The sequence below is a fragment of the Carlito syrichta genome, unplaced genomic scaffold (genome assembly GCF_000164805.1).
Source record: "Carlito syrichta isolate Samal-C Ts95f unplaced genomic scaffold, Tarsius_syrichta-2.0.1 Scaffold312386, whole genome shotgun sequence".
NCBI lineage: Eukaryota > Metazoa > Chordata > Mammalia > Primates > Tarsiidae > Carlito > Carlito syrichta.
The window spans coordinates 527,310-550,656 of record NW_007256482.1 but is presented as its reverse complement, the minus strand read 5'-3'; the positions used below and the strand labels follow the sequence as shown (position 1 = coordinate 550,656).

Genomic DNA, 23,347 nt, shown 5'->3' with positions numbered 1-23,347 from the left:
TGTCCTAGGTAAACAATCCTTCAAAATAAACTTATTTTTCTAAAAACAACTAAACACTGCTGCTTAATCTATGTGTATATCAGATTTAAATGTACTGCAAAAAGTTGAGGATATATATACCAGCAGAAAAATCTTTCTTCCATGGTAGTATAAATATTAGAATAAATCTGTAGTTTTGCTGAGTTACCAGCCGGAATCATGTGTGTTGGCTACTTACTTTATGGAGTTGAATTTTATTGACCAACTGAACTCTCCTTTGCAATTCTCTACTCATTGTGACATATATATCAAGTCTACAAAAATAAGAAAATCAATAAAAATGACTCAATGAAAAATAGCCTTATGAAGAAAGATAACCAAGTGTTCTGGATATAAAAGAAGGCAAAATAAAAAGAATTGTTAACAGTTCCAGAGGAAATCTCATGCACTGGTGAATCTTCGTTTTGAGGGCTTACTACAAATTCAGGATTTAAGTCTCAAAAATGTCATAGACCTGTTATATAATACCTAGTCCCTCCCTTTACCTATCTCCCTTCAAAAGCATCTTCAAAAGAAACCACTCTTAAAAAAAGAAATTTATATAAAATATGGAACACATTCTCCAATTAGGAGCACAACTAGTAGTGGCTTACCTATCAATCACAATACTCCAGACCATTCCATAAAAAGAGAGGGAAAAGTGGACCTCCTTACCTTCCTGGGAAACAATTTCCTGTGGCAAATCATCAATAAAATCTAAGTGCATTTCTGTTGGTTCCTCAGATCCCAAAAGATTGTGGTCCACAGTTAAACGTCCCTTCTTTTCTTCTCTTTCTTTCAAAATAACCTAAAGTCAAATCCCAGGCTTTAATAATTGATTGCTCTTCAACTATATACAGAAAGATTACAATGTATGCTATATCACAGTATAGTAGTTCACTAAGACCTGGATCTGAAGAGTTTGGCTGACCAGTAAAAAGGTAAATGTAATTTTAGGCACTGTAAGTTAGAGTACTTGAAAAAAAAAGTATACAAAATGAAGGGAGGCAATTATGCAATAGAATATACAGCTATCAAATCACAAGTGTTTCATTCTCAAATCCTGAGTGACAAACTAGAAAGCTTAAAAAACAATTGGTAAGTTTAAGTTCGGAAACCAAGTCATACAGCTACATTTGATTTATATTTCAGTTTTCAGTTATATGGACATGAATGACCTCATTCCGATCCTGAAATTTAGAGATGAGAAAAATGAGGGTAAAGATGTTTCCCTACAACTCTCACACACAGTAAGCAATAAAGTTAATACCGAAACCCACGGCTTCTGATTCCTCGAGTCTAGTGTTTTTGGATATTAAATGTTTAACTATTTTTTTTAATCTTATAAAAATAATTCATTGTTCTACACTGAAAGATAGTCAGAATGCAGATGATATACCAAACTTCAAATTAACTAGTCATCATAAAGGTGAGACAATTCACTAGCTAAACTACCACAACTACTTTTTCAAAACAGATTTAAACTCTTATTTATGCTGTAAAATAAACAGCTCCAGATTTTGCTTTACCTTTTTAAGTGCTGTGGGTCGTTTTAGTTTTGCAATTTCCTTCTCTTTTCCTTTTTTTGCTTTAGAGGAAGTAATGTCCACAGAATTAAATGATGTCAGACAGGGTTGACTTTTGGTTAAAGGTTTTCTGTTAGAGTCTTTAGTGTGAAAAGAAGCTGCAGTAACCACTGAAAACAAACAACAATATTAGTTTTACTATTATGGCCAATTCCACATACTTTCAAAATTTCTTATGATCTATCTACAAAAACAAGAACATACTCTTCCTGTGGAAACAATAGATATCATAATTGTAGGGGCAGTACATGGCTATGCAGTGTCCCTCACATACAGCTTTTATCTATCTTTTATACTCTATAAGGTAAAGAAGACTAAGCCAATACTGTAATTAACCAATTTAGATGTTCATAGAAGGATAAATAAAACATTGGTTCTATTCTACCTTACAACCCTCAAACACTGCAATTCCTTGCAACTGGTTTTTGGTCAGAACCATTCTACCTGTAAAATTTCAAAACTCTGCAACTCTCTTTATTACTATAGAGTCAGTTATTCCTTATATAAGCTATGTAGCCTCTCTCTCCCTCATTCCAGTCTGTCAATAAAGAATGATGATTTCCCCTCCTCAGCTACACTTGCAGTACTATTCAACAATTCTGTTACGCCTGATTGATACGCTCATTCTCCAGTGGCTATCCCCACCCCTTACCAATCTCAATTCTCTCACACTAACAGAGCTTTCCTGCCACTTCCTTGAGAAGACACTATCCAATATAAACCTACAAACTACCTGAAGGAATGTGGCAAACATCCTTATGCCTGTCAAAGGCTCACCAACCACTTCTGCTCTTAATATCCTATCTCAGTTCCTCTAGGATCTTGCTCTCTTCCTATTTCCTTACATCATTGAAGCTCCTCCCGAACCCCTCCTCTTTTTCCTGACCCACTGTAACAAGCTAAAATCCTCTATCTAAAATAAAAGGGTTGGAAAAAACCAGCAAAACCCTTCTCTTGACTGGCTTCCCTTCAAGCTAAGGTGTCATCGCTCCCTTTCCTTCCCTGTTAAACTTCTGAACAATCTTCCCTCATCACTTCTCAAATCATTAATCTGGATTTTGCTCTATCTACTCTCTGGACGCTTACTGACAAGATCACGTATAACCTTATAACTGCCATTAATAATTCTCTGAGTCAGCCGGGCTCAGTGGCTCAGCCTGTAATCCCGCGCCTTTGGGAGGCTTAGGTGAGCGGATTGCCTGAGCCCGTGGGTTCAAGACCCGCCTGGGCAGCGAGACCTCATCTCTACAATAAATCAAAAAATCAGCTGGGCATGGTAGCGCATGCCTGTAATTCCGGCTACTTGGAAGGCTGAGGTGGAAGGATCGCCGGAGCCCAGCAGGTCGAGGCTGCGGTGGCAGGGAGCTACCACTGCACTCTAGTCTGGGCGACAGAGTGAGACTCCAACTCAAAAAAAAAAAAAAATTCTCTGAGTTTTCGCTCTATTCTAGTTTTCTTCAGCATTTGGTACTAAGGACTAAATTCTTTTCCTCAAAATTATATACTTACTTTTTTTGTAACATTACACCCTCCTTTTTTCCTTACTCGTCCTCAAATCTATTTTCCTGGTTCTTTTTCCTTTTCTCCTTTAAATCTGAGCATTCCACAAAGTTTTATCCCTGAACATCTTTTTTCTAATTTTTCTTTCCCTCAATGATCTTATTTCTAGAGCTTCAGCAATCATCTCTATATGAAATTGATTTCTAACCTAAAAACATATTCATAACTATACGTTAAATAGGAACCACCAGGCTCTCCCTTGCTAGCATTTAAAATATAACAAGGTGAGCATCAGTCTTTCCCAACAAAACTTTTCCTTTATGATCCTTATTTTGTGTAGTATCATCACAGCCCTTACTACCACCATAATCCTACCAGTCAGTCATCTTTGGCCTATTTCCACATTCCATCATCAAAACACCCTAACAATTTCTTACAATCCTTTTCTATAACTACCACAGTCTCATCCTTTTCTTGAGCTTCCCAACAGTTTTCTTTGTAATTGATACTTTGCAATTTAAACACGAGTGATAAATTAGAGAGCAAACTTACTTCTATCTTTTAAAAGTCCTACTCCCTTTTCAAAGCCCAGTTCAGATGCTAACTTTTACAAAATCATTTATAACTCTCTTCCCATACGTCCCTGTTGACACAAGCCACCCTCTCTCTTCTACAAGCTCATACATCTTTGCTAAGGCACTGTTTTTGATTAGTTATTTGTGTGCATGTATTTCTCTGCCACTAGATTACAAACTTCTTGACCACAGTATATCTTAATCATCTCTGTAATCTCAATAGTTCCTGACACCATATTTGCATATAGGTATTTACAAGTGCATATATATTAACATTTGCTAAATGAATCAAAGCTGTTAACAATAAGCCATTTAAAGTATCACAGGTTAACGATCTCTTCTCCCTAATAATAGTAGTTAACATTTATTGAGTGACTTTACATGTATCATCTCATTTAATCCTCAAGACAATCCTGAAGTAGGCACTGTAATTATCCCTGTTGTAATGTAAGGAAACTGAAGCATAGAAAGGTTAAGTAACTTGCCAAAGAAATACATAGGACAACAGGATTCAAACCCAGGCAGCTTGACTCTGCTTTTAGCTACTAGGTCATACTGCCTAGCTTTATTCTCTATTTTTATTCTTAGTGAGGTACTACTGCCAATCTCCCCATCTCAACAATTTGCAACTCTGAAGCTTCATATACACTCAATACTCTCTTTACTAATAGTTACTCAAAGCAAAGGTTTATAGGGGATGGGTAACTAGCTACAGCTTTAAACATTTTGTACATAGGATTAAAATTCTATCCTGTTATTTATCTCTTTGTGTAACACATAGTAGTCCTTTCATACAGGAACAGAAGAAACAGAAAATTCGATTCTGCCTCTCAGCATCAGTGCTTTTTATTGGTGTCTTTCTCTCTCCTTTGTCTTATGCCTCATCCTCTAAAACAAGAGAGAAAAAATGAGGGAGCACATAAGAAATGCTGTGCTCTAAATTTGACACAGTATGTTAAAATAGAAATGACTGTTTCAGTAGAAAGCCAGATCATTTTCTCATATACACACACACACACACACACAATTTGACCAAAAGTCTTATTTGCTATTGAGTTTTAAATTGAGTAATTTAACAATTAAGAAGCAAATTACTTGTGATTCTTATTTCAACCTTTGAAGAAGAAAAAAGTCTGGCTGGTTCAAAATGCACACCAACTGATATTTAAGCAGTGATCTGAAGACCCTGAGGGACAAACTATACGCATGTCTGGAGAAAGAGCATTCTGGGAAAAAGGAATAGCAAGCCCAAAGAGATTGAGCTGGGAACGTCTGAGGACAGCCGATGTGACCAGAGCAGAGTATAATAGGAGACAACAGTGATGAGGTTAAAGAGTCAGCTAAGAAACAGCTTTAGTCAGGACTCTAACTTTCATCCAAGTGAGATGAAGAGCTACTAGAGGGTTCTGAACAGTAGAGTAATATAAGCTAGCTTATGTTATTGCTGTTGTTTGTTTTTTGAGTTGGGAGTCTCACTCTGCTGCCCAGGCTGGAGAGCAGTGGCACACTCACAGCCGCCCCAGCAGTGACCTGCTGGTTGCCAGCTGATCCTTATGCCTCAGCCTTCCAAGAAGCCAGAATTACAGGAGAATGCTACCATGCTGGCTAATTTTTTAAAATTTATTATAGAGATGAGGTCTTGCCAAGTTGCTCAGGCTGGTCTCAAACCTGCGGGCTCAGGCAATCCACTCGCCTCAGTTTCCCAAAGTGCTGGGATCACTGGCTGAGCAACTGAGCCTGGCCTAGCTTGTTTTTAAAAGATCATCACTAGCCGGGCTTGGTGGCTCAGCCTGTAATCCCGTGCCTTGGGAGGCTGAGGTGAGTGGATTGCCTGAGCCCACGGGTTCGAGACCCACCTGGGCAACTTGGTGAGACCTCATCTCTACAATAAATCAAAAAATTAGCTGGGTGTGGTAGCCCGCACCTGCAGTTCCAGCTACTTGGAAGGCTGAGGCGGAAGGCTCGCTGGAGCCCAGAAGGTCGAGGCTGCAGTGGCCGGGAGCGACCACTGCACTTCAGTATGGGCGACAGAGTGAGACTCCAACTCAAAAAAAAAAAAAAAGATCATTATTTTTAACACAAACTGGGGGTTGTGGGAGGGAAAAGGCAGGTAGTAGTTAGAAGGGTACTGCAGTGTAGTATAATGATAGGAATAACTATTGTGGCAGGAGAGGATTCGGCAAGTAGTTAGATTATGGATATATTTTGAAGGTAGAATAAAAAGGATTGCTGAAGGACGATGTGGGAAGAAAAGGCACATGGACAATCTCAAGGCTGAAATACTGAGCTAACTTGAAAATTATATATATACGTGTGTGTGTGTGTGTGTGTGTGTGTGTGTGTGTATACATACACACACATAAATAATTTAGATTAACAGTATCCAGAATATATTACCAAAGTCAAATAGCAAATTGTTTAGACTAATGAAATTACCTGTATATGACAGAGGTCTGGTATTGGTAATTTGCCGTGCTTTCATTGCTTGTTGTTGTTTTTCCAGAGCAGCTAACATGTCCCCCAAATCTAGCTGTACAGGGGTTTTATTCTTTTTTCCAGCTGCCTTCGATAAAGCTTCCTGCAAAGTGAACACAAAAACATTTATTTCTTGTTATAGTATGATAGTGTGGCAATTCAAGACAATTATACTTGTCATTCCTTCTATCCATCCTCCCAAACCTAGCAAATAAACTATCATACTTGCTCATAAAAATGAATATATACCTGTAATTTTTTCTGCTCCATACTTATTTCTGAATACTCTTGAGCTGTGGCAAGGGCTGCTGCTAAAGCTTTCTTCTTCTGACTTTTTGCACGTTTAGGAACTGAAGTAGTAATGGGAATTGGAGTCTGAACTATATTGATTGGTGAGTTTTCAGGTAAATCATCCAACTATGATAATTAAAAAAAAAACATTTGTTAGTGATCCTATAAAAGTGTAATCATGAGGAAAAATGATCCAGAATGTGGGATGTTCTGCAGTGTGACTGAACTGAACTCTTAAAATAATTCAATGTCATAAAAAGCAGAGTGAGAGAGTGAGACCATTTTAGAAGGAAATAATAAAGGAACAAAACAACTTAATGCAATGTGTGATGCCTGCCTGGATCCTTGACTGAAATTAAAAAAAAAAAAATCTCCAAAGCAAAATTTTTTAACAACTGGGGCAATTTCAGTACACACTGTATGTTTTGATGTCATTTATTAATAGCATTTTCTTACCTACTAATAGAACTGCAGATATCGTAGAAAAGTATTTTTGTACTGGCTATGTTGAAAAGAATTATTAAAGGTAAGTACTAATCACTGACTCCCGAATACTCTGCTGTCCCATGAGTCTTTATATTACTTTCAATATTTTTTTTCAATATAGCCATAGTTCAAGAGATGTTTTGCTTATCTTTTTAAAAAGAGTCACTTACTACTTTTGAAGAAATTTTCTGTTGGATATTGTCTTCTTTAGCATTTCCATTCTCATTTAGTTCTTGAAACCCATCTTCATCCTAAAATAGTTTCACAATTTAAGTAAAAACAGAGTTCAAGGCAAATGCCTAAAAAAGCCTTTTTATAATGCTTAAGAGTAAAGAAAAATGAGGAAATAATTATTTGTATTCTGCTATTGAGCTATATAAAGTCACTCTTAAAAAGGAAATCTCATTTCTCACTTGCTAAAACATAATCAATTTAATTATTCAAGGATAGTTATATCTACATATCCATCTTTTGAATTTCTGCATCTACTATTCCATTTTTATGACTAATTCTACCCTCAGATGGGTAGAAGTTTATCATATTCAGATATCTGGAAAACTTTTTAATATAAACTGTATCAAAATAGTCCCTGTTCTTCATTATTACACCCAACTGTCAATAAGGTCAAAAAATAAAGATAAAAAAATCTTTATTGTTCAAATTAATTTCTTAATCAGTTATCTTCCCCTCCAGTGAAAAAATTATATCTAACATTTTTGGTTTTTTTTTTTTTTTTTTTGAGTTAGCATCTCACTATGCCACCTAGCTTGGAGTACAGTGGAACAATCACAGCTCACTGTAACCTCAACCTCCAGACTCAGGCAAATCCTTCCACTTCAGCCTTCTGAATAGCTGGGACTAAAGATGCATGCCATCATGGCTAGCTAATTTTTTTATAGAGATGAGATCTTGCTATGTTGCCCAGGCTGGTCTCAAAATCTTGGGCTCAAGGAATCCTTCCACCTCAGCCTCCCAAAATATTGGATTTACAGATGTGAGCCACTGCACCCAGCCTCTAATATCTTTAAATATAAGTATGGAGCCAATCATATGGTTAAGTGCATATAATAAAATTGCCAGATCTAGATATATTGAAACTATTCTTGATAGAATAAACTGAGATGTACTCTCAAATTCTTTTGCTCAATTACTAAACTTATATATATTTTTTATATATAAGTTTTTATATGTTATATGTTTTTATCCTCTGAGCTTAAGCAATTTTCCCAGTTTAATATCCATCTATTAACCCATTTTATAGAATCTATGATCCAACCAAAATGAGTTATTCAAACAAGTTACCAGAGATGTCCGGTGAAAACATCTCGACACAACCAAATTCTACTTATTCTTTAAAATCATCACAAATGTTATTCCTACCCTTCTCCAAACCCAAGTGACTCTCCTTTCAACTCCAACCACACTCAACCAAGAATCAGGTATGTATATTGCTACATTCCCCTACTATACAGCAACTTTCCTAAGGATATCAAGACTATTGACCTTAATGTATCATCCAAAGCGCCTTACTACACGGTAGGCTACCAATAAGAGTTGCATAGATGAAGCAATAATAGCAACATTACAATTATAATATAAACGGTCTATTACAGAAAGTAAAAAAGCCATTTTCTTCTTTTTAAACTTTCCTGGCTGGCAGCACAATTAACTACATTGAATTATTCAAATCTGAAGAGCCTTTCAAATAGACTGAATAACAACAAAAATTAGAAGAAAATGTTTCATACTAAAGCCTATATGAAAGCAAGTTCTACCTTTACACATTTCCTCAAAACAATAAACACAGAACAAAAATTTGTAAAAATAAACATTAATAAAAATATTATTATTATTAGACTAAATATATATAATCAATAAATAAAATTAAGTCAATACTTCAGAGTAATTTATAATTTAGTAGTAGAATGTTTTAAGGCAAAAAGAACTCATTTTATAATGTAAGAAATTAATTTCTTAATGGAAATACTTGCTGTTATAGATTACAAATAGAGTTTGAAAAAATACCTCAAAATATAAAGATTCAGAATTTTGGTCACTTCTATGAGATTGACTAGAGTTTAAATGTTTATTATCTTGTCTCTTTTGCAAAGTTTGTCTTCTTTCTGAGGAAGTACTGTGTCCTCGGCATCTGAATCCAACCTAAATGAACCCGAGAGGGGGAAAAAGAATCTAATTATTTTTAAATAAATATTTTACTGAAGTATCTAACATTAGTGCAGAAAACTACAAAAAAGTGTACAACTCAATATATTTTCACAAAGTACACAATTTATTGTAAAAGGTCAAAACTTCTGACAAATAAGGTACTTATAAGAAAAGTATTAAAATGAGACAATTAACACATGTTGCTTTTTTTTTCCTGTACATGATGATTATCAGCTTTTTTCCCCTATCACTAATGGTCTTGTCTGATATCAGTTTATTCATTAAAGCCAAAAACAAGTCAGATGTCCTCCAGTGAGCAGTTAAATTAATTGTGGTACATTCATACTACAGTATGGTAGTTAGTAGTTAACTACAAAAATAAATAAACAACAGTATTGATAAACCCAACAACCTGATGATCTCCAGAGAACCACACAAGTGAAAAAAGATCAACTCCAAAAGGACTTTATAAGTGCATTCATAAAACTTTCTTGAAACAAATAAAGTATAGAAAGAAAGAAAGAACAGATTAGGGATTCTAGGGAATAAGGAGTGGCTGGCTATGAAAAGGCAACATGAGGGGTCCTTGTGGTGATGAATCTGTTCCATCTCTTGAGCGTGTCAAGGTCGATCTGGGTTGTGATATCGCATTATAGTTTTGCAAAATGTTACCACTGGTGGGAAAAACTGTATATTGTACTTTTAAATTTAACTACTGGAAAGTTTTCTGATACTCGCAGTTTATTAAGAAAAATAACAGAATTCCTGGGAAAAACTATTTAACAAAAGTCTTATTTATGAGAAAATAGATTTAAGAGAATAAAATTTTCATTTAATCACATAAATTATTATTACCCTATGTTATGGTCTGAATGTTTGTGACTCCCAAAATTCCTATGTTGAAAGTCTGTCTATGAGACGGTATTTAGAGGTGGGCCTTTAGGAGGTAATTAGGTTATGACGGCAGAGTCATCAAAAATAGGATTAGTGATCTTATAAAAGGATTCTCAGAGTTCTCTCACTCCTCCCACCATGTGAAGATAGAGGTTGAAGACAGTTGTCTGTAAACCAGGAAATGGGTCCTCACCAGACACTGAATTTTCCAGTGCCTTGATCTTGGACTTCCCAGCTCCAGAATCGTGAGAAATAAGTTTCTGTTGTTTATAAGCCACTCAATTTATCGTACTCTTTTATAGCAGCCTGAACAGAGTAAGATATCCTATTAGTAAATTTGCAAATGCTCAAATGTCTTAAGGGCAAGAAAAAACATTATTAAGCATTCTAAGAATCTTAAGATATTTAAAATTCCCTCTCTTAAGCATCCAGTGCAGCTAACATGAAATGCCTCTCTTAACTAGGATACTTAAAACACGTGAAAAGTATGACCTTCATTAACAGCTATCTGAAAATTCTAACAGGAAACATATTTGAAGCAGACCGGAAGATAAGGTGCTGCTACACAGGTCTTGGATCCTGAAATCAAGCATATGCATGCAAAGACTTGGAACCACCTGGCAATTCCCGCAATGACAGTTGTAAACCAGAGTTAGTCTATATGCATTAATGGTGTTACAAACACTAAAACAATTTTTTTAAAAAACAAATGCAACTTGATTCTTATACTTGGAGACATAAAGCATCAGGATTAAATTAAAATCCCTAAACTGCTGGTTTCAACAAAGTTCATGTGAACCAAATATGCAAGTATTCCAATAATCTCTTAAGTAAATCAATAACCTTATGACATCTTTTTGTCAGCTCTTAGACAAAGAGTTTTGTTGACAGAAAGTGGGCATACTGAAAAAGCAAAGCAAAGCTACAGCTTCAAGTATATATTAAGATTCTCTAATAACTTGCATATAATTTTTTAAAAGTTTGTGGCCAGGTATGGTAGCTCACACCTGTCAGCACTTGGGAGGCCAAGGAGGAAGGACTGCTTGAGCCCGAGTTTGAGACCAGCCTGGGCAAAATAGCGAGATCTTATCTTTACAAAAACATTAAAATAATTAGTCTGGTGTGGTGGTATATACCTGTAGTCCCAGTTACTAGAAAGGCTGAGGCAGAAGGATCGTCTGAGCCCTGAAGATCAAGGTTACAACAAGCCATGATCGTGCCACCGCACTACAGACTACGCAAAGCGTGAGACCCTGACTCAAAAGGAGCTTTCATATGGCCATTTAGAGTAACAAAAAAGACATAATACTAGGACCTGCCATGAAGAATATGTATGAACTTATTTGTTAAGAACTTGGCCGGGCTTGGTGGCTCAGCCTGTAATCCCAGCACTTTGGGAGGCCAAGAAGAGTGGATTGCCTGAGCCCGTGGGTTCGAGACCCACTCGGGCTACTTGGCGTGATCTCATCTCTACAATAAATAAATTTAAAAGATTAGCCAGGCGTAGTAGCAGGTGCCTGTAGTTCTGGCTACTTGGAAGGCGGAGGCAGAAGGATCGCGGAAGCCCAGCAGGTCGAGGCTGTGGTGGCCGGGAGCGTGCCATTGCCCTCCAGTCTGGGCCACAGAGTGAGATTCCAACTCAAAATAAAACAACAACAACAAAACCTTGATCATGGGGGCCGGGCACGGTGGCTCAAGCCTGTAATCCCAGCACTTTGGGAGGCCACGGCGAGAGGACTGCCTGAGCCTAGGGGTTCAAGACAAGCCTGGGCAATTTGGTGAGACCTTGTCTCTACAATAAATCAAAAATTAGCCAGGTGTGGTAGCGCGCCTGCAGTTCCAGCTACTTGGAAGGCCGAGACAGAAGGATCGCCTGAGCCTAGCAGGTCGAGGCTGGGGTGGCAGTAAGTGTGCCCCTGCACTCTAGCCTGGGCAACAGAGTCTCTGACTCAAAAAAAAAAGGAACTTAATCAAACTGATTTTAAAATATAACAAAAAAAGACAGAAATAGGTCAAAATTCCAAAAATGGGCAGAAGATATGACAAGATAAATTCACAGAAAAAAATATGTAAAAGGCCCTTAAAAACAGAGAAAGATGACCAACAACATTAAGATATCATTTTTCAGCTAATTGACACAAATCCAAAATCCTAAAAAACCACTATTTCTGAAGCTGTATGAAAATAGTCACTTTTGCTGCACTGGCTGCTGTGAGGGGGGAAGGGGGAAAGTGTTCTGCCTAGAAATTCTTGGAAAACACCTGAAAATATAAGAAGTTTGATCATATCAAAAAAGAAAAAAGAAAACAGTCACTTTCCATGTTGTTGCTGAGAATGCAAACTGGTACAATCTGGTAACATTTACCAAAACAAAAGATGACTTTATCTTCTGACTCAGCAGTCCCTTATCTAGGAATTGATCATAATATTATTCACACACATATCTAAACGACACTGCAACATGTCTATAACAGCAATAAATTGCAAACAACTCAAGTGTCCAGGAGAAAGTCTACAGAAATCAACAATAGTATATTCATACAATATTAGGAACTGTTTAAAAGAAAAAAGTGAGGAAGCCCTCTATGTAGTAATATGAAAATTATGGAAATGTCTCCAAGACACACTTTTAAGTGAGCAAAGTTGAGTACAGAGTGGATATGCTGACGTATTTTGTACAAGGAAAAGACAAAAACATTATATATATTTATAATGGTATATATACACTAGTATATACACATATACTTGTATTTATTTATAATGACATGAAGAAACCGGAAGAACATATAAGAAACTAATCACAGTGGAACAGGTATGGGGAGGAAAGAAAGGAGAGGCAGGGGTGAAATGAGGTTTTTCATTGTTTAATTGTTTTCATCTCTTCTATTTTTCAATTTATTCATAAAATAAAACCATTTTAAAAAGATTTCGAGTTTTTAGATTTTTTCCATCATTTAAAATTATAGCACCAGGCTATAGAAAGGAGCTATCCTTTAAAATAGTGAAACACTGATAAAAATGTTTAAGAACATTAATATTAAACAGCATGGTACGAGTGCAAAAATTTGATAAATGGAACAAAGCAAACAGCCCTCAAACAGCCCTACAACCTAAGAAATTAGCAAAAAATTAAAGTGAAAACACAAACTAGAGAAAAGAGTGGAGTACAATGTTAGGAAAACTGGTTAACTACTTTGAAAATCCACATCATCGTTTTTTCCATAAATCAAAATAAATCTCAGATAAAAATGTCCTGAAACATTATACCATAAAAAATAGTAGAAAATACAGACAAATATTTATTTGACTGCTGAAAGATTTTTACAGTCTAAGAGCAATCAGAAATTGCAAACAAGGAAAACATTTTGACTTAAAAAAAGATTCTGCATCTCAAAAAATCAAATATATTTAAGAAAAGTACAAGGATAACAAAGCATTGTACATAGAAAAGAAAACAAACACTATCAAACACCTGGCTCCAGTTCTTTTGGAATGAAGAGAGATTAAAACTAAACAAAACTTAACATACCATAGGTTTCTGCATAATTATCTTTTTAATTTTTTGAGCGAGCCTCACCAGTTTTGAGATAGAGATCAAATGTTTTTCATCTCAGAATTACCTTCCCTCCAGTGGGCTACTAGAATCAAAAGCAACAGTACCAAGACTGTAAACTTGGCAGGACTAGCAGTTACAGTTTCAGCAGAAAATTTCAGCATGTAAGTAAACATTTTATAGATTTTTGTTTATTTAATCTACATAAATGATTGTTTTAGTTCTTCTGTTTGTAATAAAAGAAAGTTAGATTGGCTCACAAGCCTGCCGCAAACAACAACTCATTTTTGCAACAACCGCAGGGAACAGGGCATTATTCTGCTTTTTTTTTTTTTCTGGCAGCCTAGTTAATGTTAAGGTTCATCTGAAGTACAGGCTGAGTATCCTTTATCTGAAATGGGATCAGTAGTGTTTCGGATTTTGGATTTTTTTCAGATTTTGAAATACCTGCATACACATGATGAGATATTTTAGGGATAGAATCCAAGCCTAAACATGAAATTCATTTATGTTTGATATATATCTTATACACATAGACTGAAGGTAATTTTATACAATATGTTTAATAATCGTGTGCATGAAACAAAGTTTATGTTAAGCACTTATATATGGAATGTTCATCTTTCAAGGCATTCAAAAAGTTTCAAATTTTTCAACTAAAAATGGGCAAATGATCTGAACAGATATTTTTCAAAAGACATAAATGAAAAAATGCTCAACATTATTAATCATCAGGGAAATGCAAATCAAAACCATAGCGAAATATCTTATCACTCCAGTTAGAATGGCTTTTATCAAAAAGACCAAAAAAAAAGAAAAAGAAAAAAAAAGAAAACTGACCAGGATGCAGAGAAAAAGGAACTCTCATACACTGTTGAAGGGAAGGTAGATTAGTAGGATCACTATGTAAAACAGTATGGAGGTTCCTCAAAAAACTAAAAGCAGAACTACCATATATCATCCAGCAATCCCACTACTGGGTATTTAGTCAAAGGAACCGAAAACAGTATATCAAAGAAGTATCTTCCATGTTTACTGCAGCACCATTCTCAGCAGCCAAGATGTGAAATCAACCTAAGCGTCCATCAGCAGATGAATGAATAAAGAAAATATGGTATATATACACTGTGAAGTACTATTCAGCCACAAAAAAGAACAAAATCATAGCATTCGCAGCAACATGCATGAGTCAGGGAGGACATTGTGTTAAGTGAAATAAGTCAGGCACAGAAAGATTAACAGTGCATGTTCTTATCCATATGTAGAAGCTAAAAAAAAATTGATTTCATAGAAGTAGAGCGTAAAACAGTGGTTACTAGAGGCTGGGAAGGGTGGAAAGAGGGGAGAAGAGATAGGGAAAGGTTGGTTAATGGATGCAAATTGCAGCTAAATAACAGAAATAAGATCTAGTGTTCTACAGCACTACAGGGTGACTGTAGTTAATAATTTATTGTGTATTTTCAAAAAGCTAGATGAGAGGATTTTGAAAATGCTCAACACAAATAAATTATCAATGTTTGAGGTGATGGATAAGCTATTTATCCTAATTTGATCATTACACGTGGTATACATATATTGAAATATCACACTGCACTCTCTAAGTATGTACAATTATTTTGTTATTTAAAAAAAGTTTCAGATTTTGGAGTATTTCAGATTTGAGGTTAGGGATGTTCCATCTGAAATTCATTTCAGGGAAGCAAAGGAATAGGCAAGTGGCTGGTATATTTAATTCACTAGTAACTTGTTCCTATTTCAATTTATCTACAGATGACCATGTCCAAACATTCATGAGATACCTTCAATTCCTTAACTAGATTTAAGGAATTCAAAAAGCTTATTCAAAAAATAAAAAGGATAAATAATGACCAATCAACAACTCCCTGATTTCACAATGCAGGAAGACACAGTTATTGGAAGTTCATGGCAGTGTAGTAGAAGTGGAAGTGGCAGTGAAAGTTCATGGCCTGCTCTGCTGTATTCAGTTAGACTTGCTCATCAAGGCCTTCCGGAAGCTGCCTAGTCTTACTACATTACAGCATGAAGCAGCCATCACTGTGGCACTGTCACTACCACAAAAAGGCGTTTATAGTCAAGTCACCTGGATAAGGCTGTCATCCTCAGACCAGAGAATCAATATTTAAGGCATAAAATTATTTTAAGTTTTTATGTGGATAGGAAAAAGACATGGCAGATGAAGCAGGATTAAAGGCCATCCTTTTTTAAAATTATAAAGCATTCAAATATACAGAAAAGTTTTAAAAAATGGTATAATATACTCACATATTTACCCACTCATTCAACATTAACCATTTTATTTCACTATTTAAAAGTTTTATTAGTTAAGCTGTTTTAAAGTAAGTTATAGACATCATGATGGTTCACTTTTAAATCACTCGACCTGCATCTCCAAAAAGTGATACTCTCCTTTGTAACTACTATACCATTATAACAAATCTAAAATAATTCATCTCACACCTAAACAATTTTCTCCAACCTACTTCAAATTACCTGTGAATTATTTCTTTGTTCAGTTTGCCTTCCACCTCTAGAAAATGTTTGATTTTTTTCCATCCAAGGTTTTTTCTGAGTTGCCTGGCAAGTTACATTGGACCAATTTACACCACCTATAACAAATGAAATTTTAAAATAAGCTTTACTTATAAAAGATGCCAAAATCTAAATTGTCCCTAACTTTAGTCACTATCTATGAATGTAATACTGGCAGTTTCTCTATGAACTTTAAATGACATTCCAGTTCTTACAGCTGGCATTTTCTCAATTTGATTGACAAAACTGTACTTTCAAATTATCTTTAGCATCTGGAAGATTTCTAATTTTTTTTTTTTTTTTTTTTGTAGCATCAGCAAGCTTCATGCTCAAAAGGAAAACTCTGACACGGACAAATAAAAAAGTACAGCAAAAAACAATGCAGAAAATAAGTACCTGCACACACAGATGTGTCCACGTGCTAAAAAAAAAACAAAAAAGACAATTATTTTCTACTTAAGAGTCAATATTATGTTTGCCAAACTGTTTCACAATTTACTCTAGTGTGAAGCATGCTTATTACAATCTTATACTTCTCCATAAATGAACATTTTAAATTACTATTAATAAAATATACAAAATGCATGTGTAACTATCCTATTATTATAGGAATTGTTCAAGAAAACAGATACTTAAGCTTTAGCAGAGGACAGAAAGATAATACTGATGTCAGTGACTGATTAAGAAATCAGGGCAATGTTACATACATTCATAGTCCCAGAATCAGGATTTCTCAAAGCCCCTGCTGCAGGCTGGTTGTTGCTGTGTTTGGGACTGCAGTAACCACTATCACTGTCAATGTCAGCTTCACTAGCCCCCTGCTCACTAGAAGATTCGGCAGTGGGGTGGGAAGCTCTTCTCCTCCTGCCTTTGGATTTCCAGAGCATTGCAGCAGTGGTCTCCGAGAGAGACTTGTTGGCGATATCTGATGGGAAATCTACAAAGGCAAGGACATTTTGACAATTCTTTGTGATGAACAAATTGATAAATTTTTGTTAAATTATTATTACAGTTTTAAGAAAATAAAGATATCGAGCAACGTAAATGGAGAAACAGGTGACAACTTTTTGAAAAGATCATTAAAAGGTAAGATGTTCCTGATAAGTTGGTTTATAACATGTTTTTATTATGAAGAGAATAAAATATTATATCATTAAAATACTAAAGCAACCATCAGTCATTTAAGAAACAACAATGCCAATCTTTTGATGGCCATTGTGTGCCCCTTTCTACCAAGGCATTCTTTTCTTCCCCCAGAGTTTATGTCTATTCTGAATTCTGTGTGTATCATCCCTGAGCTTTTCTTTATAGATTGACCATGGATTTTTGTATTTCCAAAACACAACTCATGTACTTTAAAAATTTTAAACATTGTTTTTAAAAACCATATTGTTCATATTCTTCTGTGACTTGCTCCTCCCAACTCCAATTTCAACCTGGTTTTGAGATCCTGATGTATGTGATTGTAATTCATTCATTAATGTCACTGGACTCTAGAATGCCTTTGTATGAATCTGTCATAATGTATTTACCCTTCATACCAGTGACAGAACACTTGAGCTGTTTGGAGGTTTTGCTATTAAGAACAATATTGCTGTAAACATTCATTTACTGACCCATGAATGTACATGTATGCATGCGAAAGTTTTTCTGTCAGGTAAATGCTGCCAGAACTTAGGGGATGCACACATCTAACTTTACTTGATAATGCCAAATTGTTTTCAAAGGTGGTTAAAACAGTTTATATTCCAACAGTAAGATATAAATAAATAGCCCCAAACATCCACATATTCACCAAATACTTGATATTGACTTCCAGGCTATATACAACCTGTTGGATGTAAAAAGGCGGCTTTTAATTTATATTTGTCCGCTTAATAAGGCTGAGCATCTTTTCTGATGCTTTCAGCTGGTAATATTTTTCCTTCTGTGAAATTCTTATTAATTTTACTTTTGGATTATTTGACTTCTGCCATTTTTCTAAGTTGTCTCTTATTTTTTATTTCACAAACTGTAAACACAGTAAGACATTCCAAGAAAAAAAAAAAGAAACCTCTTAGAATCTTTTCCTAACAAATCAAAAGTTTTTCTTTTTTCACATTTCTACCCATTCATAAGTTTTATACAACACTGATGCAATTTTGAATTGTGCTCTGCTTAATGTTGTCATATGTTATGATAAGTCTTCTTAACTATAAGACAGCTCCATATTATTCCACTGAGTCGACATGCTTTTGATGACTTGTCACCTGCTACTGGATACTATGAGGGTTTCAGTGTTTTTGTTGTACTGCTGCAATGTCCATCTTTAGCCTAACAACCCCTTTTCTTTCTAGGGGAAGGTTCCATTTGTATACATTCACAGGACTGGGATGACTGATTGAGTCAAAAGAAAAATTTTCTAGAGTCCTGCAAAAATTCTTTTAGTTGCCTAGTACTGTGTCCCAAGGGCCCCAAGGACAGGGTGAAATCATTTTCTTACTGATTCATATGAATTCTTTGTATGTCTCATGCTAATTCTTTGTCAACTTCTATGCATGGTAAAAATCTTTTTCAAGGCCAGGTACAGTGGCTCACGCCTGTAATCTCAGCACTTTGGGAAGCCTAGGTGGGAGGACTGCTTGAGTCCAGTAGTTCGAGACCAGCCTAAGCAACATAGTGAGACCTAGTCTCTACAAAAAATCAAATTAGGGGGGCATGGTGCTATGTGTCTGTAGTCCCAGCTAATTGCGAGGCTGAGGCAGAAGGATTGCCCGAGCCCAGGAATTCATGCCACTGAATTCCAGCCTGGGCAACAGTGTGAGACTCTGACTCAGAAAAATGTGTGTGTGTGTGTGTGTGTGTGTGTGTGTGTATAATATATATATATATATTCATATATTATATATAAAAAATATTATATATTTTCCCTGCAAGTTTGTGACTTGTTCTTTCACTCACTTTTAATAAACAGGGATTTTTAATTTTAGAAGTCATTTCCTCCCTGCAGTCATGAAGATACCTGCCTATATTTTTTTAACATTGGTTTTCCCATTTAAATCCTCAATCCATCTGAAACAGATCTGCATGGGGTATAAATTAGGGATCGATAATGCTATCTCTGAAATTTTCCATATCACACATAGGGATCCATTTCTGTTCTGTTCAATGTTTGTATACTGCACAGATGATAAAACCAACAGGAATTAAGATGACTTTATAAGTCTTGATATCTAAAGGAAAAATTCTTTTGCAGGAATGTCTTGGCTCTTCTCAGACCACTGTTCCTTTAGTTTAGAATTAGTTTGTCAAGTTTCCTAAAAATACCTATTGAAATTTTTATTAGAACTGCACTGAATTTACAGACTAACTTAGGGAAAACTGACATTTGTAATATAAAATCATCCTGTATGAACATGATATTTAGGTTTTTCTTAATGTCCCATAATAAAGTCTTATAGTTTTCTGCTTATATGTCTCATACATCTTCTCTAAGATTCCTAAAAGCTCTGTATTTTTATTGCTATTGTAAAAAATATCTTTTGTTTAATTTTGTTTGCTGGTGGCATACTGAAATTCAATGAACTGTTGTACATTATCTTATATCTAGCCATCTTATTAAATAATGAGCTTGTGTTCAAATGTAAAAAATTGTTACAAATGGAAAGTATTCCTATTAACTCAATCTTTGATAACAATGAATCCTCACTAAAGAATAAAAATACTGATAGAATTACAATCCTCACTCAGACTTGAAAATAAACTAAGAATAAAAGTACTGATAGAATGTACATTCTTTTGCTTCAACTAAGCCTTCACCTTTTCATTTTCTAATTAATTCTTAAGCTTTAGCAGGATGTTTTTGTGGTTACTTAATGAGCAAACTAAAGAAGAACAGGTAACTTTTACTTAAAAGCCTTCCCAGGGTAAAAAGCACATAGAAGGGGTCACTATCATTAGAAAAAAATCAAAACAGAAAACTTGTAATATATTACATTGTGATTCTTTTCCACAGCCACTCCAAGCATTTGTCAGTCTGTAAATCACAGCTTTATGCCTTTATGCTTTAGCCACACAATGACTGTACTATCATCAAGATTGTTTTTTAACTGATTCCAAGATCCTTTCTCTGTTCTTCTTTTTTTTGGAGTTGGAGTCTCACTCTGTCGCCCAGACTGGAGTGCAGTGGCTGCTCCCGGCCACTGCAGCCTCGACCTGCTGGGCTCTGGTGATCCTTCCGCCTCAGCCTTCCGAGTAGCCGGAATTACAGGCGCACACTACCATGCCGGGCTAATTTTTTTGATTTATTGTAGAGATGAGGTCTCGCCTGCCCAGGCGGGTCTCGAATCCTCGGGCTCAGGCAATCCACTCACCTCAGCCTTCCAAAGGCGCGGGATTACAGACTGAACCACTGAGCCTGGCTCTTTCTCTGTTCTTAATGAATGTAAACAATTATAAAAGGATAAATGAATAGATGTCCAAGAGAAAAGGTATAACCCAAGAGAAAAAAAGTATGTCATCTTATTCATTTCAAACCAGACTTTAGTTGAATGAAGGCTATAAAGAGGTAGATAAAAAAGCAACTTTAAACAGACCTAAATCTTGGCCCTGAATCATTAAGAAAGATTTTTTTCCTAGTGTCAATGACAATGGGTGACTGCAGACAGATATCTACTTTACAAATAATAAGCTGAAAGCAGAGATGAAAATTGGACTTTCAGGATACTAACTGGAAAACAACTAGAATATTATAAAGATATGAATCCTTTCTCTTACCAGGTAAAAACTTTTTTACTTATGCTTACATAGTCCTCTCAGATTTTTTGACAAAATGTTACTTGACTAGTTCAAAATTTTTACTTGTTTGATAAAATACAGGTGTCACTTACTGGTCTGATTCAGATGTATGCTAAAATATGGCACAGAAAACCTGCCAAGGTCTTCCTATGAAGATACAGGATATAATGCTTTATAAAGGGTCTTGATCTAGTTATAAAAATATGTACAATTTTCATTTCAACTAAAATGAGTTCCTCAAATTTCTACAGTATCAGCAAAACTCCATCTCTGATATCTGAACTGTTCCAGTAGTACAAAGGAAAAAAGAAAACCTTAAACTCTGTCCAAAATTATGTATAAACCAGCAAGCAGTTGAAAGAATATTAAGGACATAGACTGTTCTATCCTTCCTAGAGAATTTCACAAAGTGGCAGGACAAACCAAAGAATGAAAGCCTAGGCTGGGCTTGGTGGCTCAGACTGTAATCCCAGCACTTTGGGAAGCTGAGGCAAGTGGATTGCCTAAGCCTACGGGTTCAAGACCAGCCCAGGCAACTTGGTGAGACCTCATCTCTACAATAAATCAAAAATTAGCCAGCCACACGCCTGTAGTTCTGGTTACTTAGAAGGCTGAGGCATAAGGATTGCCAGCACCCAGCAGGTAGATGCTGGGGTAGCCATGAGCATGCCACTGCACTCCAGCCTGGGCAACAGAATGAGACTCGAACTCAAAAAAAAAAGAAAGCCTAAAATCCTAAAAATTGGCACAGACCACCAATTATAAAGTCAATGTATGGAAACAGATAAAAATCAGTGATATATATGTAAGAACTCTTGTCTTACCAGTTTGCTGTGAAGCATCTACCAGAAGCACAATTTTTGATCGATTATCAGGACCCGCTGCATTTGTTTCTTTCTGAGTAGCTACATTTTTCACCAGTGGTCTTTTGCTTTTTATGTGCTGTTGTAAAAGCTGTTGCTGATTTAAGTTAAAAAAAAAAAAAGGAAGAAAGAAAAAGAACCCACTCAATGTATTAAACATTATAAAATACACAACTATTACAAAATACATCTAAACATATGTTCCAAATTATCAACTCCCAATCCACTGAGAAACAGAATTACTATTTTAGGGTTTCATAAAACTATCTGCAGCAAAGCATAATAGGCTAAGTAATGTTTTATATACACATTCATACACTATTTTTCAATAACCATTAACACTACTAAGATTAATAAATGAACTCATTTTTGTTACTTATATTTTTTATTTCTCAACCAATAAATAATAATTGACAGAAGGGATTGTAAATTTCCTTAAAAGGGTAGTAACTTACCCCAAGGCTAAATTTTAGTTTCATGATAGCAATGACAGAAAATAACTTGTGCTTCAGAGTTCAAAAAGAAAATATAAAAAATTGATACCAGCCAGGCACAGTTGTTCATGCCTGTAATTCAAGCACTTTGAGAGGCCAAGATAGGAGGTTCACTAGAGGCTAGGAGTTTGAGTTCAAAAGGGGCAACTTAGTAAGAGACCCCATCTCTACAAAAAAAAATTTTTTTTAAACAAAAAACTAGTTGGGCATGGTGGTGCACACCAGTAGTCCTAGCTATTTGAAAGGCTGAGGCAGGAGGATCGCCTGAACCCAGGAGTTTGAGATTTTCCTACCGTCAATGACAATGAGTGAGAGCAGGCAGATATCTACTTCACAAATAATAAGCTGACATCAGAGATACAAACTGAGCTACAATCATGCCAATGCACTCTAGCCTGGTGACAGAGTGAGACCCTTCTCAAATAAAAAATAATAATAAAGGCGATCCTTTTCTTTCTGTTTAAAAATATGAGCATTGGGCTGGGTGTGGTGGCTCAAGCCTGTATGTAATCCTAGCACTTTGTGAGGCTGAGGCGAGAGGACTGCCTGAGTCCAGGGGTTCGAGACCAGCCTAGGCAACTTGGTGAAATCCTGTCTCTACAATAAATAAAAAAATTAGCCGGGTGCGGTGGCATGCGCCTATAGTTCCAGCTACTTGGAAGACTGAGGCGGAAGGATCGCCTTAGCCCAGCTGGTCGAGGCTGCAGTGGCTGTGAGCATGCCACTGCACTCCAGTCTGGGTGACAGAATGAAACTCCAACTCAAAATAAAAACAACCAAAAACAAACAAATAAAAATATGAGTATTCATCACTTAACAGCAATTTATACAATAGAATTCTGAAATTAACTTCCAACAATAAAGTGCTGGAATTCAATTCTGAAAATTCATGTTCCTTCAACACCTGGAAATTTGTTTATTTTTTTTGAGTTGGAGTCTCACTCAGTCGCCCAGACTGGAGTGCAATGGCCGCTCCCGGCCACCGCAGCCTCGACCTGCTGGGCTCCAGTGATCCTTCCGCCTCAGCCTTCCAAGTAGCTGGAACTACAGGCGCGTGCTACCACATCCGGCTAATTTTGTGATTTATTGTAGAGATGAGAGCTCACCAAGTTGTCCAAGC

The 23,347-nt window shown here is 35.9% G+C and overlaps 1 protein-coding gene across 1 annotated transcript in view; it reads right to left on the bottom strand.

Moving 5' to 3' along the window:
- The window catches only part of SECISBP2L (SECIS binding protein 2 like), a 55,754-nt gene that overhangs the window by 17,375 nt on the left and 15,032 nt on the right, over positions 1-23,347 (bottom strand). The window contains exons 4-13 of the mRNA XM_008069897.1: positions 21,695-21,830; positions 16,802-17,031; positions 16,491-16,515; positions 16,056-16,171; positions 8,957-9,091; positions 7,102-7,182; positions 6,404-6,571; positions 6,116-6,257; positions 1,548-1,714; positions 694-826 (exon numbers count right to left, since the gene is read on the bottom strand). Coding sequence (XP_008068088.1) covers positions 694-826; positions 1,548-1,714; positions 6,116-6,257; positions 6,404-6,571; positions 7,102-7,182; positions 8,957-9,091; positions 16,056-16,171; positions 16,491-16,515; positions 16,802-17,031; positions 21,695-21,830 — 1,333 coding nt within the window. The remainder of the gene's footprint in view (positions 1-693; positions 827-1,547; positions 1,715-6,115; positions 6,258-6,403; positions 6,572-7,101; positions 7,183-8,956; positions 9,092-16,055; positions 16,172-16,490; positions 16,516-16,801; positions 17,032-21,694; positions 21,831-23,347) is intronic.